Genomic DNA, 22,656 nt, shown 5'->3' on the forward strand with positions numbered 1-22,656 from the left:
GCCCTATTTGGTAAAATACAAAGTCCATAATATGGAAAGAACAGCTCAAATAAGCAAAGAGAAATGACAGTCCAGACATGAAGGTCAGTCAATCCGGAAAATGTCAAGAACTTCGAAAATCTCTTCGAGTGCAGTCGCAAAAACCCATCAAGCGCTATAATGAAACTGGTTCTCATGAGGACCGCTACAGGAAAGGAAGACCCATTAGAGTTACCAGTCTCAGAAATTGCAACCCAAATAAATGCTTCACAGAGTTCAAGTAACAGACACATCTCAACATCAACTGTTCAGAGGAGACTGCGTGAATCAGGCCTTCATGGTTGAATTGCTGCAAAGAAACCACTACTAAAGGACACCAATAAGAAGAAAAGCATTGCTTGGGCCAAAATACACAAGCAATGGACATTAAACCGGTGGAAATCTGTCCTTTGGTCTGATGAGTCCAAATTGGAGATGTTTGGTTCCAACCGCCGTGTCTTTGTGAGACGCAGAGTAGGTGAACGTATGAGCTCTGCATGTGTAGTTCCAACCGTGAAGCATGAAGGAGGAGGTGCTGTGGTGTTTTCCTGGTGATACTGTCTGTGATTTATTTACAAGTCAAGGCACACTTAACCAGCATGGATACCACAGCATTCTGCAGTGATACTCCATCCCATCTGGTTTTCATTTAGTGTGACTATCATTTGTTTTTCAACAGCACAATGACCCAATACACCTCTAGGCTGTGTAAGAGCTATTTGATCAAGAAGGAGAGTGATGGGGTGCTGCATCAGATTACCTGGTCTCCACAATCACCTGACCTCAACTTAATTGAGATGTTTTTTTAATATAACCTTTATTTAACTAGGCAAGTCAGTTAAGAACAAATTCTTATTTACAATGACAGCCTACCCCAGCCAAACTTGGACAACTTGTGCGTCGCCCTATGGGACTCCCAATTACGACCGGATGTGATGCAGCCTGGATTCGAACAAGGTACTGCAGTGACGCCTCTTGCACTGAGAGGCAGTGTCTCAGACCACTGAGCCACTCGGGAGCCGTAGGTCTGGGATGAGTTGGAACGCAGAGTGAAGGAAAAGCAGCCAGCAAGTGCTCAGCATATGTGGGAACTCCTTCAGGACTGTTGAAAAAGCATTCCAGGTGAAGCTGGTTGAGAGAGTTCCAAGAGTGCAAAGCTTTCATCAAAGGGTGGCTACATTGAAGAAACTAAAATATATTTAGCTTTGTTTAACACTTTAAGTTACTACATGATTCCATATGTGTTATTTCATAGTTTTGATGTCTTTCACTATTATTCTACAATGTAGAAAATAATTTTAAAAAATAAAGAAAAACCCTTGAATGAGTAGGTGTGTCCAAACTTTTGACTGGTTATTTATGTATGTATGTATGTATGTATGTATGTATGTATGTATGTATGTATGTATGCATGTATGTATGTATAAAGAAGTGTACAAATGTCACTGTGCATTTTTAATTTGGCCCCAACATGAAAGAACTGGAGGAGCGCTTTGAGCTTGTTAACATTTAACGTGGTTATTTAACGTCTGCTGGAGCATTTCTTCAAACGGGACAAATGAACAGCGTAGTAATAACAAACGGGCTCTGGCTATGTATTCGTAAAAACAGGAGCCTGTTGGAAAAACACAGAGGCTATCAGCTCTCTTCATCTCTAATTCTACTGTCACACACCAACCAATGCCCCTGAGATTAACCCTCAAGGGTGGCTTTGGACTCTGACTGCCCTGGGAATCTGCTCAGTCGTTCGCACAGAGGGCTCCTGGCCTGGTCACTTTAACAAATTAAAAAAGGGCTTTTGGTGTCGAAAACTTCAATTTAGTTTTCCTCTCTCTTGAGGCCTCTGCAACTCGGCACTCAAATCTAAGAGTAGGCCATTTAATTTATCATAGATGTGGTTGGAGAGAATGAGAGAGAGGGGGGGGGGGAAGAGAGAGAGGGAGAAAGAGAGAGTAGGAAGAGAAGGAGAAGCGGGAGGCAGTAAAATGTCTCCCTCAGGAGAACAGATCTCTCCCCTCCTCTCCCCCACTATCTTTACTCTCCAGTCCCAGAATAAAATGAGTGCGTCCCACTGTGTAAATTGAGTATGAAAACACAGGGAGTGGCTGGCATGCGGGCACACATCGGCATTAATTGGCATCCAATGAACCGCAAATTGCATTAACTCCTATAACGATAATTAAGCAGCGCCCAATCTGGTTAATCGATCTTGGCACAAAATTAAATGTGCTGGCGTTAAACGTTTGGTTAGGTTGGGCAGAGGGAATGGAATGAAGTGGTGGGTGGGGGTTGGAAGGAGGGTGGGTGGGGTTAGAGAAGAAAGAGAGGGAGAGACAGAAAGAGAGAGAGAGAGACCTAGCGATACAGAGAGAAAAAGTGAGTATCCACAAGTTTAAACATCAACCCGGCGTTGAAGGTTCGCTTCCTGCCCCGGCTTGCCCCCCTCGATCCCGTGACGGTACACTGGAGAAGAACAAAGGCACAGTCACCCTGATTCCCCCCTGGAAATCTCAAACGGCGGAATCATGATCCAAAACCCAAACCCCCTTCCGCCGGTTAGTGTGGAACTATGCGCTGCGTCTCTGTGCCCCAGCTTGTTTTGGTTGGCAACACTTGGCGCTCGGCCAAAGTACGTTAGTTGGAGGTTGAAGACAGCCAAGTCTAAAGGCCGTTTCGGCTGAAGAGGTCGTCCTTGAGGGCCTTTCTGATGATTAGCAATGCTGCTAATGCTTCTCCAAACAAACACGAGGGCTCACACAGACGGACAGACAAGGAAGTAGACCGTTTTTTTCATCCCCCCTCTTCTTTCTCCCTCCCCCCTTTCTGTTAGTGGTAGACCAGACAAAACAAGGTGCTTACCTCAAGAATGTGCTCATCCTGCTGTTCTCGATCCAGCTTCCTCGAGGTAGTTGTAACAAGACCTGTTGAGAGAAAAGAGAGGTTTGTTAGTACTATGGCCCCAATCAATGTATTAATGTTGCATCAATGTTACATCTTCTTGCTACAGGACAATGTGATATTCCATTTTCTTGACTTGATGCATTCATGAAAATGAAATCACAAAACCATAGAGAAAAAGGCAGCTAATAATGAGAAAAAAAGGCATATTTGTAACGGCAGACAAACTTCTTTACAAGACGCATGACGTGCTTCCTAAAGCTAAACTAACACCAAAGCATGAAAGGGCCAGGGTAAATAGCTGATTTACAGTTTTTTTTGTGGGGGAAAATCAAGCCCTCCATTCTTTGTTCCCTTGGTTATGTCATCCAACCCTTCTTCTAAATGACCTGCGAGAGGAGGAAGGGGCTGAGATACTGACCCTTAGAAAGGTCTCCGACCCCCCCCCCCGGTCACTTCCGCGCCCCAGACAGGCCCACTGTCAGGCCACCCCGTCCGCCACAGGTGAAATATCGCGGAGGTCCGCTGACGGGCTCTGTAACAAACAGTGGCCTCTAAAACTCTAACTGAGGCTTATAGCGCAAGCTGAACAAATACAGAGGCGGGCAGTCAAGAGGCAGACACAGTCAACTGCAGCCCCAAGCCCGAGCGCCAGAGTCTCAACTCGTCTGTGTAGGGGTTTCGAATTAGATCCCAATGGTTTGGTTTTAAGGATTTTCGAGATTTGAATCAGATTCAACCAAAGGACAGGGAGAAGAGAGATAATTTTGTTTTAAATATATAGCTACATTATACGAGCAGTCTCTTCTCCTCAAATAATAAGCAACGTATTCTCACTCCCGGCGTAATTGTAACCTTGCAGTAGACATGAGTGCAGAGTAGACGTGCCAGAGCAGACCGCACCAGAGCCGGCTGGTCGACCTGATTATCATAGCAAAAAAAAAAAGGATTTCCGAAACCCGAGCCCATCAATGGCACATATGGTGCAAACCAGAATAGCAAGCCCACAACTTACAGCACCTCTCAAAATAGCCCTGCACAGCAAATAAAGTACTCAACTGAGCCAGAGCTCCCCCGGGTGTCATACCTTACCCTAAAAAGTAACAATGTTCATTTGGAATATAAAATAAATCAAAAACAAAGTGCTATCAGCATTAGCGAAAGACAATGTTTCCCTTGTGTGCTAAGCTAGTTTTTGTTTTGTTTGCAATACATTGAACAAAGCTAATGAAGGCGTTACAAGTTGGAAAAGCTTGTCCGGGAAATTGGGAGCGATTAAGAAAGGAAGGACGCTTGACAACATGCCACTGTCAGGACAAATGCAAGAGCTAAGTCAATGGGCTACACTGTACTGTTGTAATAATGCTGGGTAGTTTGGCCATGGGTAGTGTTATGGGTTGAGACTAGCAGCTAACTGGCGAACAAGGCTCTTTGTAAAAGAAGGTAAGGCATATCGGTGGGGCTGTCCTGAAAACCAGGACAATTTGCTGGGCATCTCAATGGACATAAACAAAGTGATCGTATTACCCCCATTTCCCAAAGAATGAAAGAGAGAGTGGCTCTCACACACACACACACATACATATATATATATATATATATATATATATATACACAATAATATTACCCACATTTCCCAAAGACTGGCAAAGAGAGGGGGTTGCGCTCTCACACACACACACACACGTTCCCCTTTGTCAAGCTGCCAAGTGTGCCAGGCTGAAAATCCTCCACAGCTTTAATTGAAGGGACGGGGGTTGACTCCTCTGCACATCCATCCTAGCGAGAAGCTAAATTTAACTGAGGTACAACTCTTAGGAAAGGTTGCTCTAAATTGATCCGGATGGCTGGAGCTATCTTTCTTTTTTTCTTAAAGTATCTTAGCTGTCTCCTAGCTCTCGGGAGCGGTCCTTTGATGTGGGGTTAGAAGCGTCAACAACTATGAAGTGGTACTCTTAGCTTAGCGTACGTTCCAATCTTTATCTGAGCCACGGCTCCAGGCTTCCAGCCTCTGAAGATCAATTCTGCCTATGGATTGGAAATACACTGCCGCCAGTAAGTACTATACACAGTTTACCAAACATTAAGAACACCTTCCTAATATTGAGTTGCACCCCCCCTTCTCTTCTCAGAACTGGACTCTATAAGAAAGCGTTTCCACAGGGAATGCCCGACCCATGTTGACTCCAATGCTTCCCACAGTTGTGTCAAGTTGTCTGGATGTCCAGCAAACCCCAGCAGTTCTTGACACAAACTGGTGTGCCTTGCGACCTACTACCATACCTTGTTCAAAGGCACTTAAATCTTTTGTCATGCTCAATCCATGTCTCAATTGTCTCAAGGCTTAAAAATCATTTGTTAACCTGTCTCCTCCCCTTCATCTACACTGAAGTAGATTTAACAGGTGACTTCAATAAGGGATCGTAACTTTCACCTGGATTCACCTGGTCAGTCTATGTCATGGAAAGTTTTTTTTTTACAGTCTGTGTATAGCTATAGGGACTAGTCCTAGATACAGAGTCCAGACAGAAGTCAACATGACTAAGTTGTGTTAAGATTAGAGGAGCTGTACAGCTGTTGGCAGGCTACATATAGGCCTGCAATCAGGCTACATACAGGCCTGCCAACAGGCTACATATAGGCCTGCCATCAGGGAGAAGCTTGCCGTTCCAAACCCAAAAACCAGCTCTCAAAACACACACACACACACACGTAAATCACACACACACTAGACAGCAGAGAGAAGGTTGCCGTTCTAATCCACAATATAGCGGTCCAAACACACACAAGCCTCCTCAGGAGTGGGCTGAGCCGGGGCCGACAGTAATTACAGCCAGGCTGTTTTGAGAAGAGGGGAAAAACAACAGTTGCAAAAGAGAGGTCGCTCCTCAGCATGTCCTTCAGCACAACCGCGTCTCCAAAAATGGAGGCCGGGGGAGCTGGCCGGGACGATGCCGGGCTGGGACGACACAACCCAGGTATTACTGCAGTGATTAGCAGTCTAGCAGGGTGACACATATTTAGCTGTCGACTGCAGACGTGTGGGAATCTTGTTGGTGTCTGCAGTGGGTGGTTTAAACCCTCCCCGGTTATGAACGAGCTATTTGAGCGCCTTGAGATATTTACCGTAATTGTTGAAAAACGAGCAAAAATCTCCCCGAGATTTCATTATTTGATCTAGGTCGGGATTGCTGTTTTTCTGTTGTGTTGAGGGTAAAAAAATATATAAAACGGCCCAGGGCGACTCGTTTTTCTCATAAGGAAAAAACATTTAACCTCTCCTAGCTTCGAGTGCCGAAGACAATAATTTCAAGATCTTCGTGTTTCATTGTAGAATCTACCAACTAGCTCCAAGCTAGTCTCCGGGGAGACACAACCAGAACCCAAAATTGAGGTAAAAAACAGCAATTTGTTTCCTGCACTTGTTGCTCCGTCACAACAGGCCCAAGAAAACCGTCATTATCCCAAAGTGTGTGTCGCACAGTAAAGTATCCCAAAAGAAGTAGCCCAAAGCATGGCCGACTTGTGTGAGGGGTTCTAAGATAAGGCAGGATAAACAGTTAAGAGTAGAGAAGGGGTTGTTTGGGTGTTCCTTTAAAAAGGTGAGTTGCCACAGAGCCATTGACTGGGGACCATTGATGGGCCTCCGCAGATGTATCATTTAGCTAGCGGAGAAATGCCGCACTTCACACAGCTTACAAAAAGGCCCCTGCGTCCCCGTAAGAGCCCACTTCACACGTACAAACAGGGATGCAGACAGGGACACAGATTCACACAACAAGATAGAAACCGCCACACACTCGGACAGGGACGTACTGACAGGCACACACACAGACACAGTGTAAGTGGACTCAGACAATACCCTCCCGTGACCCTCCCACACCTGCTGCTAAGAGGGGGTCTTTGTGAAAATGGCTAGCATTTAGCGAAGGAGAGAGAGACAGCTATATCACTCCAAAACTAAAATGCCTGCCTCGCTCCCCTAAACGCACACACACCCCAAGGAGGGATAGGACCATGCTCCCTACCTCATTACCCTCCTACCAGGTAGCTAATAGGACTCATCTAATGGATATTCATAAGAGGGCGTATAAACAAACAATGCATGCGTCCCTAATGGAAACCTATTCCCTACATAGTGCACTTCTTTTGACAGTGGGCCCTGGTCAAAAGTAATGCAGTAAGTAGAGAATAGGTTTCCATTAGGGACACAAAAAGAGGGACCCCTACTATGAGCTCACTGTCTCTCTGTAGACGGCTCTCGAGTAGGAACGGATACAGGAGATCTGGGAAAATATATAATGGAAGCTGAGGACTATTGGAAGCTCGGAAATTTTCCCCCGGCAGGATGTGCAGGACTGACGATAAGCGGAAGCGCAAGGAAGCACAGTTGCTTACGACCACGAACAGAAATAAATATTGACACTGATGGAACGCAATTTCGGGGGACCAATTTTTATAAGGTCAATGTCATCTGTGGTCGTGGTACATTGAAAGCGTATCAGAGCCACCTGGGTGTTACTGATTCTGATTACCATTGTTAAATATGACGGGGGGGGGGGGGTCGCATTCACAGGGTACCAAACAGAAGACAACTGGCTAAAACAGTGAGGGACTTCTCCAAGGAGAGGCACACATTTTCATCTCCCGTTGCAAAACATTGTGCTAACGGTGTCCCTATAGGAATGCAGCCCCTGTCTGTTTTTTTATTGGGGGGGGGGGGGGGTGTTCTCTCCAGATGCCTGCTTGAGAGTGTGATTGATGTATGGGTTGGTGACGAGGATGAGTAATTGGATACTGTGGAGCTGATTACCAGCTGGGGTCTACATACTGGCTATACTGCTTATATTATGCCTGAATGTAATGTGTCTGGCTTCAATTTAAAGGGAGGGAGGGAGGGAGAAAGAGAGAAACAGAGAGAGGGGGAGGTAAGAAGAGAAAGGTAGAGCAAAATAGACAGTGAAAGACCGGAAACACCTTGTGTGTGAGTGAGAAAACACCAATCCCAGGCAGACGACAGCCATGTTTTTTTTAATGTTTTTTTTAATATATATACACATGGGCTCCTGTGTACATTCCCGTTCTCAGTCACGCGCTGAAGACAGACAGTCTGGCTGGTGTGCCAGGATGTAGATTCAGCTGTTCCCAGAGAGAGGTGAGGGAGGTGCTTAGGAGCTTAGGAAGGGGCGAGCCGGGAGGAACAGGTGTCCTAAGTCCATACTTAATGAACCTCGAAGCCTAGTGCTATAGGCCTCCCTCACACTCTCAAACAGAGAGACAGACGGACACACACTAGGCAGACACACACACACACACACACACACACAGACAGAAAAACACCCTACAAAAGGTTCAGGTGTGTGGATTAGGTTCAGGTGTGAAGCTGTGGATTGTTTTCCCTGAGAAAAGTATACTCCATCTCTTTCCTTTCTCGCTCCTTCAACAACATTTGGTGTCTCGTGCTAGTTGTTCGGCCCCCGAATAGCAGGAAACGGCGGGAAGTTGTTGGTGGTATTATCCATTTCCTATCTGGCTTCCCCTCGCGCTCGGCCTGGGCGCTTTGATAAAACGCGGGTGCACATTGTCAGATGTTTTTTCTCTCCCCTTATCTAATAGAGAAGGCGCCGCTGAAAGCCGATATGAGTATATCACGGAGTGGATGATTTGATGCCCGGTCCCCACCGGCTATTTTTGTTTTGTTTTTCCTGTTCCAACAGCTTTTCATACAACTACCGGCATTAGAAATGCATATAAAAGCTGTCAGAGGAAACCATGCTTGCCAACGCAATACCGAGATATTCCTTTTCAATTTACTACAATGACTGGCTCTCTGATCCGGACTCGCTAGGAGGAGGCATTGAGCACTCATTTTCAATGGTGGCCAAAACATTTTTTAAATAATAATAATAATAATAATAATAATAATAATAATAATAATCACCTGGGTTTATCTTTCCTATTCATTTCAATACGTTGGGTCAACTGCTGCCGCCAAATGTGGGGGAAAATATGGTATACACACACAACTCTGTCCCACACAGGACATGCCATTGTCAGGACTAAAAGAGGAGGCAGAACTAAGTGAATGGGCTATGCTGTACTGTTGTCAAGTGAAGAACATTGAGTGCCTCATTCTGAAAGGGGAGGTTTTGTGTGTTTGCGCTCCAAGGCTAACTTTCATACAACAGACTATACAATAGTCTCTTGGGCAAGGACAGTGTTTGATCCTAAGGAACCTTGAACCTATCGTCCTAAAAGAGAGTCCTAGAGGGATCGTAGTTAAACACTGAAATACTGAACCAGAGACTATTGGTGCTCTTGCTCTTTACAGATCACAATGATCATCACCTTTATCATAATCATCAGCACATGATCTAACACCTTTGGACTACATAGGATTGCCAGCGAGTTAGAATTAGGCTATCGCAGACTCTGCGATATTCTTGTGACCTTTGGCTGACCTCTCCCACTCCCTCCCTGTTTCCTGAGTGCAAGTGTATATCCGACGAGAAGTCACGGCTGTTTGAGCACAACCTCCAGTTCCCAACATTGTTTAAAGCCCAGTCCAAACCGTCACAGCAGGCTGCCTTCGTCATTTAAATCCCTCTTTCGCCAGGTATCATTAACAGTAACAGCCTTCCTAGTCTCCCTCTATGCAGGTAGGCAGCTCACGTCCACCTCTCCCTGACGACCGCCCGAGAACTACCCCCCCCCCCACGTCGCTTTTTAACGAGAGGCCAAAGCTTTGTAGCGATGTAAAAAGTGGAGAGTGCACGTGAGAGCGGAGGCTTGTACAGAGCAGGAGGTGGGTAACTCGATAACTCTACTTCTATAAGAGCTCGCTGGGGGTCAAGCCGCGCGAGGGTGGGAAAAACAGAAATGTGTTTTCCGACCGGAGCTGTGTTTGAAAAGGACGCTGAACCCACAGAGAGAGAGAGGGGGAGGGACGAATGAGAGAGGAGGCAGGGAGGGAATCCTGTGGTATGTGTATCATGATAAACCTGATCCGCTTCAACACAGCGAGTGGGTGGGTTAGCACTAGATCAGGTGAAGGAGAAAGGGGGAGAGTCGTTCACACCAGCTCTGGATACACACCACTGAGTTATGTGAGGAGGCACATACAACGCTACAAACACAGACTGCATACATACATTGATGGTCAAGGAGTCAATCTCACAAAGCAGACAGTATTCAAGTGACCTAATTCTCCTTGGCGTCTTCGAAAGACTGGGGAAAAGAAAACATTCAAACAGCAGGGAGGAACTCTTTTTATTCCAGACCAAGCGAAACACCAAAATCCATGAATTCCCATTGTCAGCTTTCTCCGAATGGGAATGCCATGGTGTCTTGCGAGAGAGAAGGAGAGAGCTGGCCTTGCACTTAAATGAAACCCCTAGAGTTACAGGGAACTAAACAGCCCGACTTGTTTACTCTGCAGAAATAAAGTAAGCCTTTCGTCCAGGGATTTAGCCAGCCGATACGGGGACTGCACAGGGAAAAGGGCAAGGTGACACAAAAGCAGCCAGGAGATGAAGCCTTCATCTGCGTTTGAAGCCCTCGGACTGTCGGGCAATAAGCTACAGGAGGAAAATGCTAGAGTCAATGATACAGTGCCTTGCGAAAGTATTCGGCACCCTTGAACTTTGCGACCTTTTGCCACATTTCAGGCTTCAAACATAAAGATATAAAAAAAGAATCAACAACAAGTGGGACACAATCATGAAGTGGAACGACATTTATTGGATATTTCAAACTTTTTTAACAAATCAAAAACTGAAAAATTGGGCGTGCAAAATTATTCAGCCCCCTTAAGTTAATACTTTGTAGCGCCACCTTTTGCTGCGATTACAGCTGTAAGTCGCTTGGGGTATGTCTCTATCAGTTTTGCACATCGAGAGACTGACATTTTTTCCCATTCCTCCTTGCAAAACAGCTCGAGCTCAGTGAGGTTGGATGGAGAGCATTTGTGAACAGCAGTTTTCAGTTCTTTCCACAGATTCTCGATTGGATTCAGGTCTGGACTTTGCCATTCTAACACCTGGATATGTTTATTTTTGAACCATTCCATTGTAGATTTTGCTTTATGTTTTGGATCATTGTCTTGTTGGAAGACAAATCTCCGTCCCAGTCTCAGGTCTTTTGCAGACTCCATCAGGTTTTCTTCCAGAATGGTCCTGTATTTGGCTCCATCCATCTTCCCATCAATTTTAACCATCTTCCCTGTCCCTGCTGAAGAAAAGCGTTTAGAGCGTTTAGAGGGACGGCCAGGTCTTGGTAGATTTGCAGTGGTCTGATACTCCTTCCATTTCAATATTATCGCTTGCACAGTGCTCCTTGGGATGTTTAAAGCTTGGGAAATCTTTTTGTATCCAAATCCGGCTTTAAACTTCTTCACAACAGTATCTCGGACCTGCCTGGTGTGTTCCTTGTTCTTCATGATGCTCTCTGCGCTTTTAACGGACCTCTGAGACTATCACAGTGCAGGTGCATTTATACGGAGACTTGATTACACACAGGTGGATTGTATTTATCATCATTAGTCATTTAGGTCAACATTGGATCATTCAGAGATCCTCACTGAACTTCTGGAGAGAGTTTGCTGCACTGAAAGTAAAGGGGACGCCCAATTTTTCAGTTTTTGATTTGTTAAAAAAGTTTGAAATATCCAATAAATGTCGTTCCACTTCATGATTGTGTCCCACTTGTTGTTGATTCTTCACCAAAAAATACAGTTTTATATCTTTATGTTTGAAGCCTGAAATGTGGCGAAAGGTCACAAAGTTCAAGGGGGCCGAATACTTTCGCAAGGCACTGTAGCTAGCTAGTTAGCTAAGCTACACGTGTCTGCAATGCTCACCAAAATAGGGAAAAGGGTGACCCAAAAGTGGCATGAGAAGAAGCCTTCATCTCTCTGCATTTGAAGCTGTCAGACTTTAAAGCAGACGGCTGAAGGGAAGAAATGTTAGCTTCAAAGCTAATAAGCTAGCTAGCTACGCATGTGTATGCAACGTTTGCCAAAACCCACACATACAACACGCACAATTTTTTTCCTTTATTTTTTTCCCCACCCCTTTCTAGAGCTTTGTAGATATGCCAAAACAGGGCCTTGCTCCCGTTGCTGTTTTTGAACATATAACTACAGAGCGTACTCTCCTGTAATATGTGGGGAGAATGCCATATTGAGTTGATAATGTCGACCGGGTACGAAGCCAATGTTCATCCGTCTTAATGGTAGTGATATGGAAAATAAAAAGATAAATGTGTCCCATTCGCTTATGAACATCCTGTGACGATGTTTCAGCAACAGCTGAGATGCTCTCTCTCTCTCTCTCTCTCTCCATATAAATGCATATAGAAGTGATTCAGTTAAGTTTATCTTTGAACAAATGTGTCCCATTCACTTCTGAATATTACATTTAATGTATTCAGCAACAGTTGAGATGCACTCAAATCCCCCCCCCCCCCCACTCTCACTTTCTCCTTCTCCTTCTCCTCCAGAGAAATTACACAAACACATATACGGGGGCAGTGATTTAGTTAAAGTTTCTCTTTGTACAAGCCACCTCTTTGTCGAACCTGACGCTAGGAGCCCTGGTGTTCCACTGATTAAAAAAAATTAAGTTAAACACTTTGATATGCATGAATGGGTTTCATCGCTCGCTCACCACCGTCCTTCGTGTGAACCATTTGAGAAGACCGACAAAGCAACCGGAGCAGCGGTGCGTGTTTGGAACATAAACAGGTAGACTCAGTAGCCCCGTAAAGCTTTGAGTTTCAGAAATACCCCGTAATCCGGAAGGGGGGACATATTTGCTGGTAATATGTAGGCTAAGTAGAAGCATTCGGTTCAAAGGGCAAGTTGAAATCTGCTTTGTAGTAGCTAAATAGGGTAGTTTTTGGAACTTCCAAGAACAATGCATGGAAAGACTGCGACTCATATCGGATACTTTAGGACGAAAGAACGTGGAGTTTCAATCCAGACTCTTTGTATGGGAGGCAAAAACTCCCAACTACAATACACTACGGTGGAAGCGACTATGGGGCCGATCTTGAGCAGCTAACCGGAAAATAGACAAACCGACACGTAGAATTCACTTTCTCAGACACACCTTTGGGTTTTCAACAGTTGAGCGGAGACGTGCTTTCCATCTCAGAGGTCAAAAGAAAATCATTGGATGTCAGTCCAAATCAATGGCCGGGGTCAAATATGGATCTGCCCATTGATCAGAGAGCACCAATGGAGCTCTTAAGGGAACACAGTATAATAGAATCAGACAATCCTGTTAAAACGTTGGGTGAAATTAAACCTCTTCGGCTGATCAGATCTTATGTGATTAATCACCGGTGTGCATCCATGTCTAGGCTGGTCTGCCCTGTATACTAACTACAGATAGGAGAAACTCAAATCGAGGCCAACTCCTAAAATCCAACAACGGCTATTATCTCGACAGCATGAGTCTGGCGAACTCATCTCTACTAGTCTATACTGTAAATCACTTCAAGAATGCCTGCTCCACTTCAAGAATGCCTGCTCCGTTGCAAGATAAATACACTTTGCCCACTGTGTTCAGGATGTCTTATCTGTCTAAGTGGAATCTTACAGTCAACCCACACACACACAAACCTTCCACCTCCCACACAACTCCCCCCTTCATGATCAAACCTATGCCTAAATGATCTAAATGCAGCCAAATGCGCATTAGAAAGAAAAAAAAAGAAAAACGGGGGAAAAAAAACTCTTTCTCCCCTTTCTTTTCTGTCTCTCCTTGGAGAGTTGCCAGCAGTCGGGAAAGCTAGAGAGAGCATGCTATATGACGAACCCTTATTTGGTCAAGAACATTTACATTGGCCCCTGCTATAACAAAAATAACCACAGTTTGTTGATGGGAGGACCTCCTTTGGATTATGGGACCACACAAGTCAATGGGGGAAATTGGAGAGACGACTGCTCTACCGCCCATTCCTCATGTCAGTTTAAATGAGTACTTGCATTTAAAGCAACAAGAGACGAGTACGCAAAACTCAGAGGAAGGATTTAAATGGAGTTTGTTAATTAGCAGCTACTGAAAGACATACAAGGTTGCACAATGCAATCAAAGTAAACAAGCTTGTTTGTAATAACAATGCTGTGTTAATTATTAAAAGGGGACATACAAATCTAATTTTTCTGATTGAATTGATTCAGTCTAGCAGACTTTTCATATTGAGCCGCTGCTTTGGTAACTACTGTAATTCCATAACTGGGCATGGGGACAGCAGATAAGGCATTTGAAGTCCAGACTGAATTGCAATGAAAGCCAACTGAACGAAGTCAAGCTCTATGATATTATACTAATAAATCACATTCATATTTATAATAACATGGTATCTGTCCAAGCTGAATATAAAGTGTGAAACATTCCTCAAAACCCCATCAAAAATAACACACAGTCCTCTGAAGAAAGAAAAACTACAACATCCACATTCAAAAACTTTGCAACGTGTACTCCTTTTACTACTATTTCCGCTCATGTTGAAGTCAAATCACGGTCTGCACCAGTGGGCTTTACCCCCTCAAGAATAACGATGAAATATTCAACGTTCGTACATTTTTAGAACACCATATGTGAACACACTGTGCTCTGTGGTTAGTGGGGAAAACCCCTGTAGACAGCACTCCTATCGACCATGCTAAAATCACGTGGGCATACTGGAGATACCGAAGGCTTCTTATAAAACAAGAACAAAAATATTGATATCACCTAGATAACCTACAACTGGCCCCGTGTACCCTCAAAGTCTCAAAGGGCAATTGAACATCTCTTCTTTCTACATTTATTCTTTATGGAGAAGCGATATTCACAACCTTGTGAGAGGAGTTGGATTCTTTCACGTGATTAAATTGGACATGACATTACATGCACTCGACTCTCAGTAGGTATGTAGCCTATTGCCTACAATCTGTTAGGCAATGGTTAATTGATTGCAGGCCACACATTATACGTGGGAGGATAAATCCAAGGCGCTGTACATGCTTCGTGTTTCATATTACAGAACACACTTTGTCTATTCCACATTGGAATAGACAAAGCAAATGTGAAGCAAAAGACAAGGCCATTTCCAATACATTTCATTGTACCACAAATGGATAACACTAATAACACGCATGAACTTAACTGGTTGTTTTCTATCTACCTTTACTATTCTGGCAATGCACTTCATTTAAAGTATAGTAGCACTACACATGTTTGCATGCGAGAATTCAATTCCACCTTGGGAATCAATAAAGTTCAATTCAGCAAAGTGGCGGCCTTTGCCTTCGTCTTACCCATCTTGGAGTTGATGGCGAAAAATCCCTGCGGGTTGCCACTGGTGATCTTGTAGGAGAGCTTGTCGCCGGCCCGGGCGTCCGGGTCCACCGCCTCAATCTGGATGATGGACACGTCCTTGGGCGAGTTCTCCGCAACCGACGGGTAGTAGACGGGCTCAGAGGTCTGCGGCGCATTGTCGTTGACGTCCTGGACCTCCACGTAGACCTCCACGAAGGCCGAGAGGGGCACCACGCCGCCGTCCGTGGCGTACACAGTCAGCCAGTAGTGCGGGGTGGTCTCGTGGTCCAGGAGTTCCTGGGTTCTGATGACCCCTGGGAGAAAGAAAGAGAATCATTAGTTCTTAGGGCTCTTTTATTATGAAAGATAAATAACTGTTGTTTTTTTTATATGGAAAACCAAAGGGATAGCCTCCTTTTTTTAAATTTTCGCCTAAATGACATACCCAAACCGAACTGCCTGTAGCTCAGGCCCTGAAGCAAGGATATGCATATTCTTGGTACCATTTGAAAAGAAACACTTTGAAGTTTGTGGAAATGTGAATTGAATGTAGGAGAATAACGCAATAGATCTGGTAGAATAAAATACAAAGAGAAAACCAACCAGTGTTTTTTTACCACCATCTTTGAAATGCAAGAGAAAGGTCACTGTTATAGCTGTCACTCTGGTTATAATTCCGATAGTGTCCACAGGATGGCAGCGGTGTATGTGCAAAATTTCAGATGGATAACTTGAAGAATGACTGACCTACAATACTTTTAGTGTGAAGTCCCCAGAGTCATTTGGGCAAATCGTGAAGGACACATTCATATTCCATTTTTCTGCAAGAATATCGTCAAATCTGTATACTTGGACTTTGATTCAGCTTTCCAAGTATTAGTAGCCACATTATAGGTTCAACATTTGCAAAACAACCAGTTTTCATAACTTCTTAACTCTGAATATCCTTATAATTTTTGTCCAAAATGAAAAGGCATGCTGTCGTACAAGGTTAGTACCTAAATTTTACGACATATACATGGATACTCCCATAAAGCCCAGCTCATTGGCTATCTAGCTAGCTTTGATTGACCCCGATTGGTGCTTATTTGAGAAAGATACAGCCGTTCAAGTGATGGCCGCCCAAGTCGTCGGCGTGCCATGAAGGCATAGCTCTCTGACCAAATATGGTGTCCTATAGGATATACTACACCCCTAATGAAATAGTGAAGTCTTGTTACCTTCTAGGACCTCTGAAGAATAGATACTAATGTGATTTGACTTGTTCAAACAACATTTAGGGTGAGATTTTCACAGATTCCTTTCTTTGCAAATTGAACGAGTGGAAATACAAAATTGATTGCGTGCTGTATGGACCTTTTTAGGGTATGAAAAATGATTTTATTTAACAAAACGACACTTCATGTGATCTCTGGTACCCTTTGGATGATAAATCAGAGCAATATTTCAAAATGTAAGTACACATTTCACCTTCAGAGGTGAATTTATCAAACTTATCGCATTGAAAAAAGTGTTTTCTTGTTAGGAGCTCTCCTCAAACAATAGCATGGCATTTTCTTTTGCAGTCATAGCTACTGTAAATTGGACAGTGCAATTATTTTAACAAGAATTAAAGTTTTCAGCTGGTATAAGGCACTTACAGTGGGGCAAAAAAGTATTTAGTTAGCCACGAATTGTGAAAGTTCTCCCACTTAAAAAGATGAGAGAGGCCTGTAATTTTCATCATAGGTACACTTCAACTATGACAGACAAAATGAGGGGGAAAAAATCCAGAAGATCACACTGTAGGATTTTTTATGAATTTATTTGCAAATTATGGTGGAAAATAAGTATTTGGTCACCTACAAACAAGCAAGATTTCTGGCTCTCACAGACCTGTAACTTCTTCTTTAAGAGGCTCCTCTGTCCTCGTTACCTATATTAATGGCACCTGTTTGAACTTGTTATCAGTATAAAAGACACCTGTCCACAACCTCAAACAGTCACACTCCAAACTCCACTACGGCCAAGACCAAAGAGCTGTCAAAGGACACCAGAAACAAAATTGTAGACCTGCACCAGGCTGGGAAGACTGAATCTGCAATAGGTAAACAGCTTGGTTTGAAGAAATCAACTGTGGGAGCAATTATTAGGAAATGGAAGACATACAAGACCACTGATAATCTCCCTCGATCTGGGGCTCCATGCAGATCTCACCCCGTGGGGTCAAAATGATCACAAGAACGGTGAGCAAAAATCCCAGAACCACACGGGGGGACCTAGTGAATGACCTGCAGAGAGCTGGGACCAAAGTAACAAAGCCTACCATCAGTAACACACTACGCCGCCAGGGACTCAAATCCTGCAGTGCCAGACGTGTCCCCCTGCTTATTAAGCCAGTACATGTCCAGGCCCGTCTGAAGTTTGCTAGAGAGCATTTGGATGATCCAGAAGAAGATTGGGAGAATGTCATATGGTCAGATGAAACCAAAATATAACTTTTTGGTAAAAACTCGTCGTGTTTGGAGGACAAAGAATGCTGAGTTGCATCCAAATAACACCATACCTACTGTGAAGCATGGGAGTGGAAACATCTTGCTTTGGGGCTGTTTTTCTGCAAAGGGACCAGGACGACTGATCCGTGTAAAGGAAAGAATGAATGGGCCATGTATCGTGAGATTTTGAGTGAAAACCTCCTTCCATCAGCAAGGGCATTGAAGATGAAACGTGGCTGGGTCTTTCAGCATGACAATGATCCCAAACACACCGCCCGGGTAATGAAGGAGTGGCTTCGTAAGAAGCATTTCAAGGTCCTGGAGTGGCCTAGCCAGTCTCCAGATCTCAACCCCAAAGATTTTCTTTGAAAGTTCGTGTTGCCCAGCAACAGCCCCAAAACATCACTGCTCTAAAGGAGATCTGCATGGAGGAATGGGCCAAAATACCAGCAACAGCGTGTGAAAACCTTGTGAAGACTTACAGAAAACGTTTGACCTCTGTCATTGCCAACAAAGGGTATATAACAAAGTATTGGAGATAAACTTTTGTTATTGACCAAATACTTATATTCCACCATAATTTGCAAATAAATTCATAAAAATTCCTACAATGTGATTTTCTGGATTTTTTTTTCTCATTTTGTCTGTCATAGTTGAAGTGTACCTATGATGAAAATCATATACAGGCCTCTCTCATCTTTTTAAGTGGGACAACTTGCACAACTGGTGGATGACTAAATACTTTTTTGCCCCACTGTATATGTACCGACCTGTTGTTTCTCTAAAATAACGCGCTGCATGATTTACAACTGTCCCATTGACGGAACGCTGGATCCTTAACAAGATTTATGAAAGATAAATTAATATAATTTTTCCACATGGAAAACCATTTCACTCCCAGCTTTTTAGATAGAAATTGTCTTAGTCCCATACATATAAAAACAATAAGGCCAGCACTCAAAAAGTAGTTCAAAGAGCATTCAGCATTCTGCTATGGGGATCAAACACAAATGCTTAGGAAAAATGTATTTTTCCAGTATGTAGATAGCACTTGAAAGAGAACAAAGAAAGGAAAGATGGCACTGAATGAGTTTCTCTTTCTCCCTATTTTAATCATAGGTAGGTGTCGGTGCACAGCAGTGTGGGGAATATGGTAGGGTAGAAGGTTGGTATTGACGTCAGCCCCTGCTGTCTGTTTCTACATGACAGGCCTGGTGTTTTACAGCAGGCCATATGCCATGAGGGGCCTATAGCTTTCAGCTGAGCAAACAGAGGAGCTTTCAAAAGACATGTTAGGACTAACATTTCACAACAATACCCCCCCACCCCCGATGACTGAAAGGAGATCAGTGGTGGAACCATCAAAACGGCACACTAGAAAGCAGGCTAGTCAGCAATCCTTCTCTGGATGGGTGCACAATTGTTTCCCTCGAGGATTACCCAACGTTTATGATGTGGTTTCTCATGCACATTTTATTTGGGGCTTTAAAAATATATCTGATCATGAGGCAGGCTTGTGTTGTGTTATGTCAGGGCTAAAGCAATAGGAAATGACTCAGTTGCTAAGCAGACAATCTCTAGAAAATCTCTTTCCACACGATTTAAGTAAACATTAACATAAAGAAAAAAAAAGGTCACAATGACCTGCTATCGAAAGCAATAAAAAAAAGTGAGATCATTGGACCGGCCCACCGCCGACGATAATAAGTTATAATAAAGCCAGGGCGTGGGCCTGGTTCCCGTGTATAGGCAAGCGGTAATCGCACACTGCTGTGCACTAGATATGGCAGAGAGTCTATAACACTGTCCTAGTGTGCCATATACCGAAGAATGATAAGACACTGCTCCATGGCACCTCTCCTACTTTTCCTACGGCCTGCCTTTCAAAAACCTTTGTTGCTCCCTGTAACTCAATCACTTGCACTGCAGGACTGTAACCGAGAGAGAGGCCTACATTTCGCCTCAGGGGGGAATAGAAAGATTCCGTGGAAAAAAAGAGAGAACTCCAAAACACCTGTCACTGACATTTCACTTTTCAGGGGTTTCAGAGTTTTTATTCCCCTCAGATTTACTGTATCTTATGTCTGAATCTGAGGTGCTTTTTGTCATTACTCATCATTACTGCTAGCCAGGGATAGCGGTTAGCTTGAGGCGTGTAATAAGGCAGGGAGGCAGTGCGGCAAAGAGGGAAATGGATAGCACTGTAACACTCCATAACACTTCCTACAGCCATGTGGGGGTATAACCGGACCCAGAAAATACTCACACGCCTCGACTTATTCCACATTTTGTTGTGGTACAGCCTGAATTTAAAATGGATTACATTTCATGTTTTTGTCACCTACACACAATACCACATGTCAAAGTGGAATTATGTATTTTGAGATTTCTACAAATTTCTACAAAATTTAAAGCTGAAATGTAGTGAGTTAGTAAGTAAGTTTTCCAATTCCTCTAAAAGAAGGCACCTATTGGTAGATGGGTAAAGAAAAAAAAGGCAATTGCTGAATATCCCTTTGAACATTGTGAAGTTATTAATTACACTTTGGATGGTGTAACAATACTCCCAGTCACTACAAATATACAGACATCCTTCCTAACTCAGTTGCCGGAGAGGAAGGAAACCGCTCATGGATTTCACCATGAGGCCAATGGTGACTTTAACACAGTTACAGAGTTGAATGGCTGTGATAGGAGAAACCTGAGGATGGATCAACATTGTAGTTACAAAACTGTAGTTACAACAATGTTGTAGAAACATTTATGGAATCACTACAGTAAGTCGCTCTGGATAAGAGCATCTGCAAAATGACCAAAATACTAAAATGTAGTTACTCCAATATACTAACCGAATTGTCAAGGGGAAAATAAGGAAAAACATGCATCCTGTTTGCAAGAAGGCACTAAAGTAATACTGCAAAAATACTGCACTCTCCATATTTTCAAGCACAGTGGTAGCTGCATCATGTTATGGTATTAGGCTTGGACGGTATCCCGTACATTTTATTATTTGTAGTTACTTTTTAAGTAAATACGTGCAGTCAACTTGTGCAATAGGTTAGGAGATAAAGCAGATCGCGTTCTCCATTTCATCTGTCACATTATCAAATCAAATCAAATTTTATTTGTCACATACACATGGTTAGCAGATGTTAATGCAAGTGTAGCGAAATGCTTGTGCTTCTAGTTCCGACAATGCAGTAATAACAAGTAATCTAACTAACAATTCCAAAACTACTGTTTTGTACACAGTGTAAGGGGATAAAGAATATGTACATAAGGATATATGAATGAGTAATGGTACAGACCAGCATAGGCAAGATACAGTAGATGCTATAGAGTACAGTATATACATATGAGATGAGTATGTAAACAAAGTGGCATAGTTAAAGTGGCTAGTGATACATGTATTACATTAGGATACAGTCGATGATATAGAGTACAGTATATACGTATGCATATGAGATGAATAATGTAGGGTAAGTAACATTATATAAGGTAGCATTGTTTAAAGTGGCTAGTGATATATTTACATCATTTCCCATCAATTCCCATTATTAAAGTGGCTGGAGTTGAGTCAGTGTCAGTGTGTTGGCAGCAGCCACTCAATGTTAGTGGTGGCTGTTTAACAGTCTGATGGCCTTGAGATAGAAGCTGTTTTTCAGTCTCTCGGTCCCAGCTTTGATGCACCTGTACTGACCTCGCCTTCTGGATGATAGCGGGGTGAACAGGCAGTGGCTCGGGTGGTTGATGTCCTTGATGATCTTTATGGCCTTCCTGTGACATCGGGTGGTGTAGGTGTCCTGGAGGGCAGGTAGTTTGCCCCCGGTGATGCGTTGTGCAGACCTCACTACCCTCTGGAGAGCCTTACGGTTGAGGGCGGAGCAGTTGCCGTACCAGGCGGTGATACAGCCCGCCAGGATGCTCTCGATTGTGCATCTGTAGAAGTTTGTGAGTGCTTTTGGTGACAAGCCACATTTCTTCAGCCTCCTGAGGTTGAAGAGGCGCTGCTGCGCCTTCTTCACAATGCTGTCTGTGTGAGTGGACCAATTCAGTTTGTCTGTGATGTGTATGCCGAGGAACTTAAAACTTGCTACCCTCTCCACTACTGTTCCATCGATGTGGATAGGGGGGTGTTCCCTCTGCTGTTTCCTGAAGTCCACAATCATCTCCTTAGTTTTGTTGACGTTGAGTGTGAGGTTATTTTCCTGACACCACACTCCGAGGGCCCTCACCACCTCCCTGTAGACCGTCTCGTCGTTGTTGGTAATCAAGCCTACCACTGTTGTGTCGTCCGCAAACTTGATGATTGAGTTGGAGGCGTGCGTGGCCACGCAGTCGTGGGTGAACAGGGAGTACAGGAAAGGGCTCAGAACGCACCCTTGTGGGGCCCCAGTGTTGAGGATCAGCGGGGAGGAGATGTTGTTGCCTACCCTCACCACCTGGGGGCGGCCCGTCAGGAAGTCCAGTACCCAGTTGCACAGGGCGGGGTCGAGACCCAGGGTGTCGAGCTTGATGACGAGCTTGGAGGGTACTATGGTGTTGAATGCCGAGCTGTAGTCAATGAACAGCATTCTCACATAGGTATTCCTCTTGTCCAGATGGGTTAGGGCAGTGTGCAGTGTGGTTGAGATTGCATCGTCTGTGGACCTATTTGGGCGGTAAGCAAATTGGAGTGGGTCTAGGGTGTCAGGTAGGGTGGAGGTGATATGGTTTTTGACTAGTCTCTCAAAGCACTTCATGATGACGGAAGTGAGTGCTACGGGGCGGTAGTCGTTTAGCTCAGTTACCTTAGCTTTCTTGGGAACAGGAACAATGGTGGCCCTCTTGAAGCATGTGGGAACAGCAGACTGGTATAGGGATTGATTGAATATGTCCGTAAACACACCGGCCAGCTGGTCTGCGCATGCTCTGAGGGCGCGGCTGGGGATGCCGTCTGGGCCTGCAGCCTTGCGAGG

At 44.1% G+C, this 22,656-nt stretch overlaps 1 protein-coding gene across 9 annotated transcripts in view; it reads right to left on the bottom strand.

The window, feature by feature from the left end:
* LOC110497459 (protocadherin Fat 1) overlaps window positions 1-22,656 on the bottom strand; it is a 103,000-nt gene that overhangs the window by 57,145 nt on the left and 23,199 nt on the right. For all 9 annotated transcript variants that reach the window (XR_005037671.2, XM_090210669.1, XM_036954381.2 and 6 more), the window contains exons 3-4: window positions 15,224-15,538; window positions 2,878-2,939 (exon numbers count right to left, since the gene is read on the bottom strand). Coding sequence is in view for 8 of the 9 variants with exons in the window: in XM_090210669.1 (XP_090066795.1) it covers window positions 2,878-2,939; window positions 15,224-15,538 (377 nt within the window). In the remaining variant the exon portion in view is untranslated. The remainder of the gene's footprint in view (window positions 1-2,877; window positions 2,940-15,223; window positions 15,539-22,656) is intronic.

This window comes from Oncorhynchus mykiss, chromosome 19 (genome assembly GCF_057628025.1).
Source record: "Oncorhynchus mykiss isolate SJ-2025 chromosome 19, ASM5762802v1, whole genome shotgun sequence".
Taxonomy (NCBI): Eukaryota; Metazoa; Chordata; class Actinopteri; order Salmoniformes; family Salmonidae; genus Oncorhynchus; species Oncorhynchus mykiss.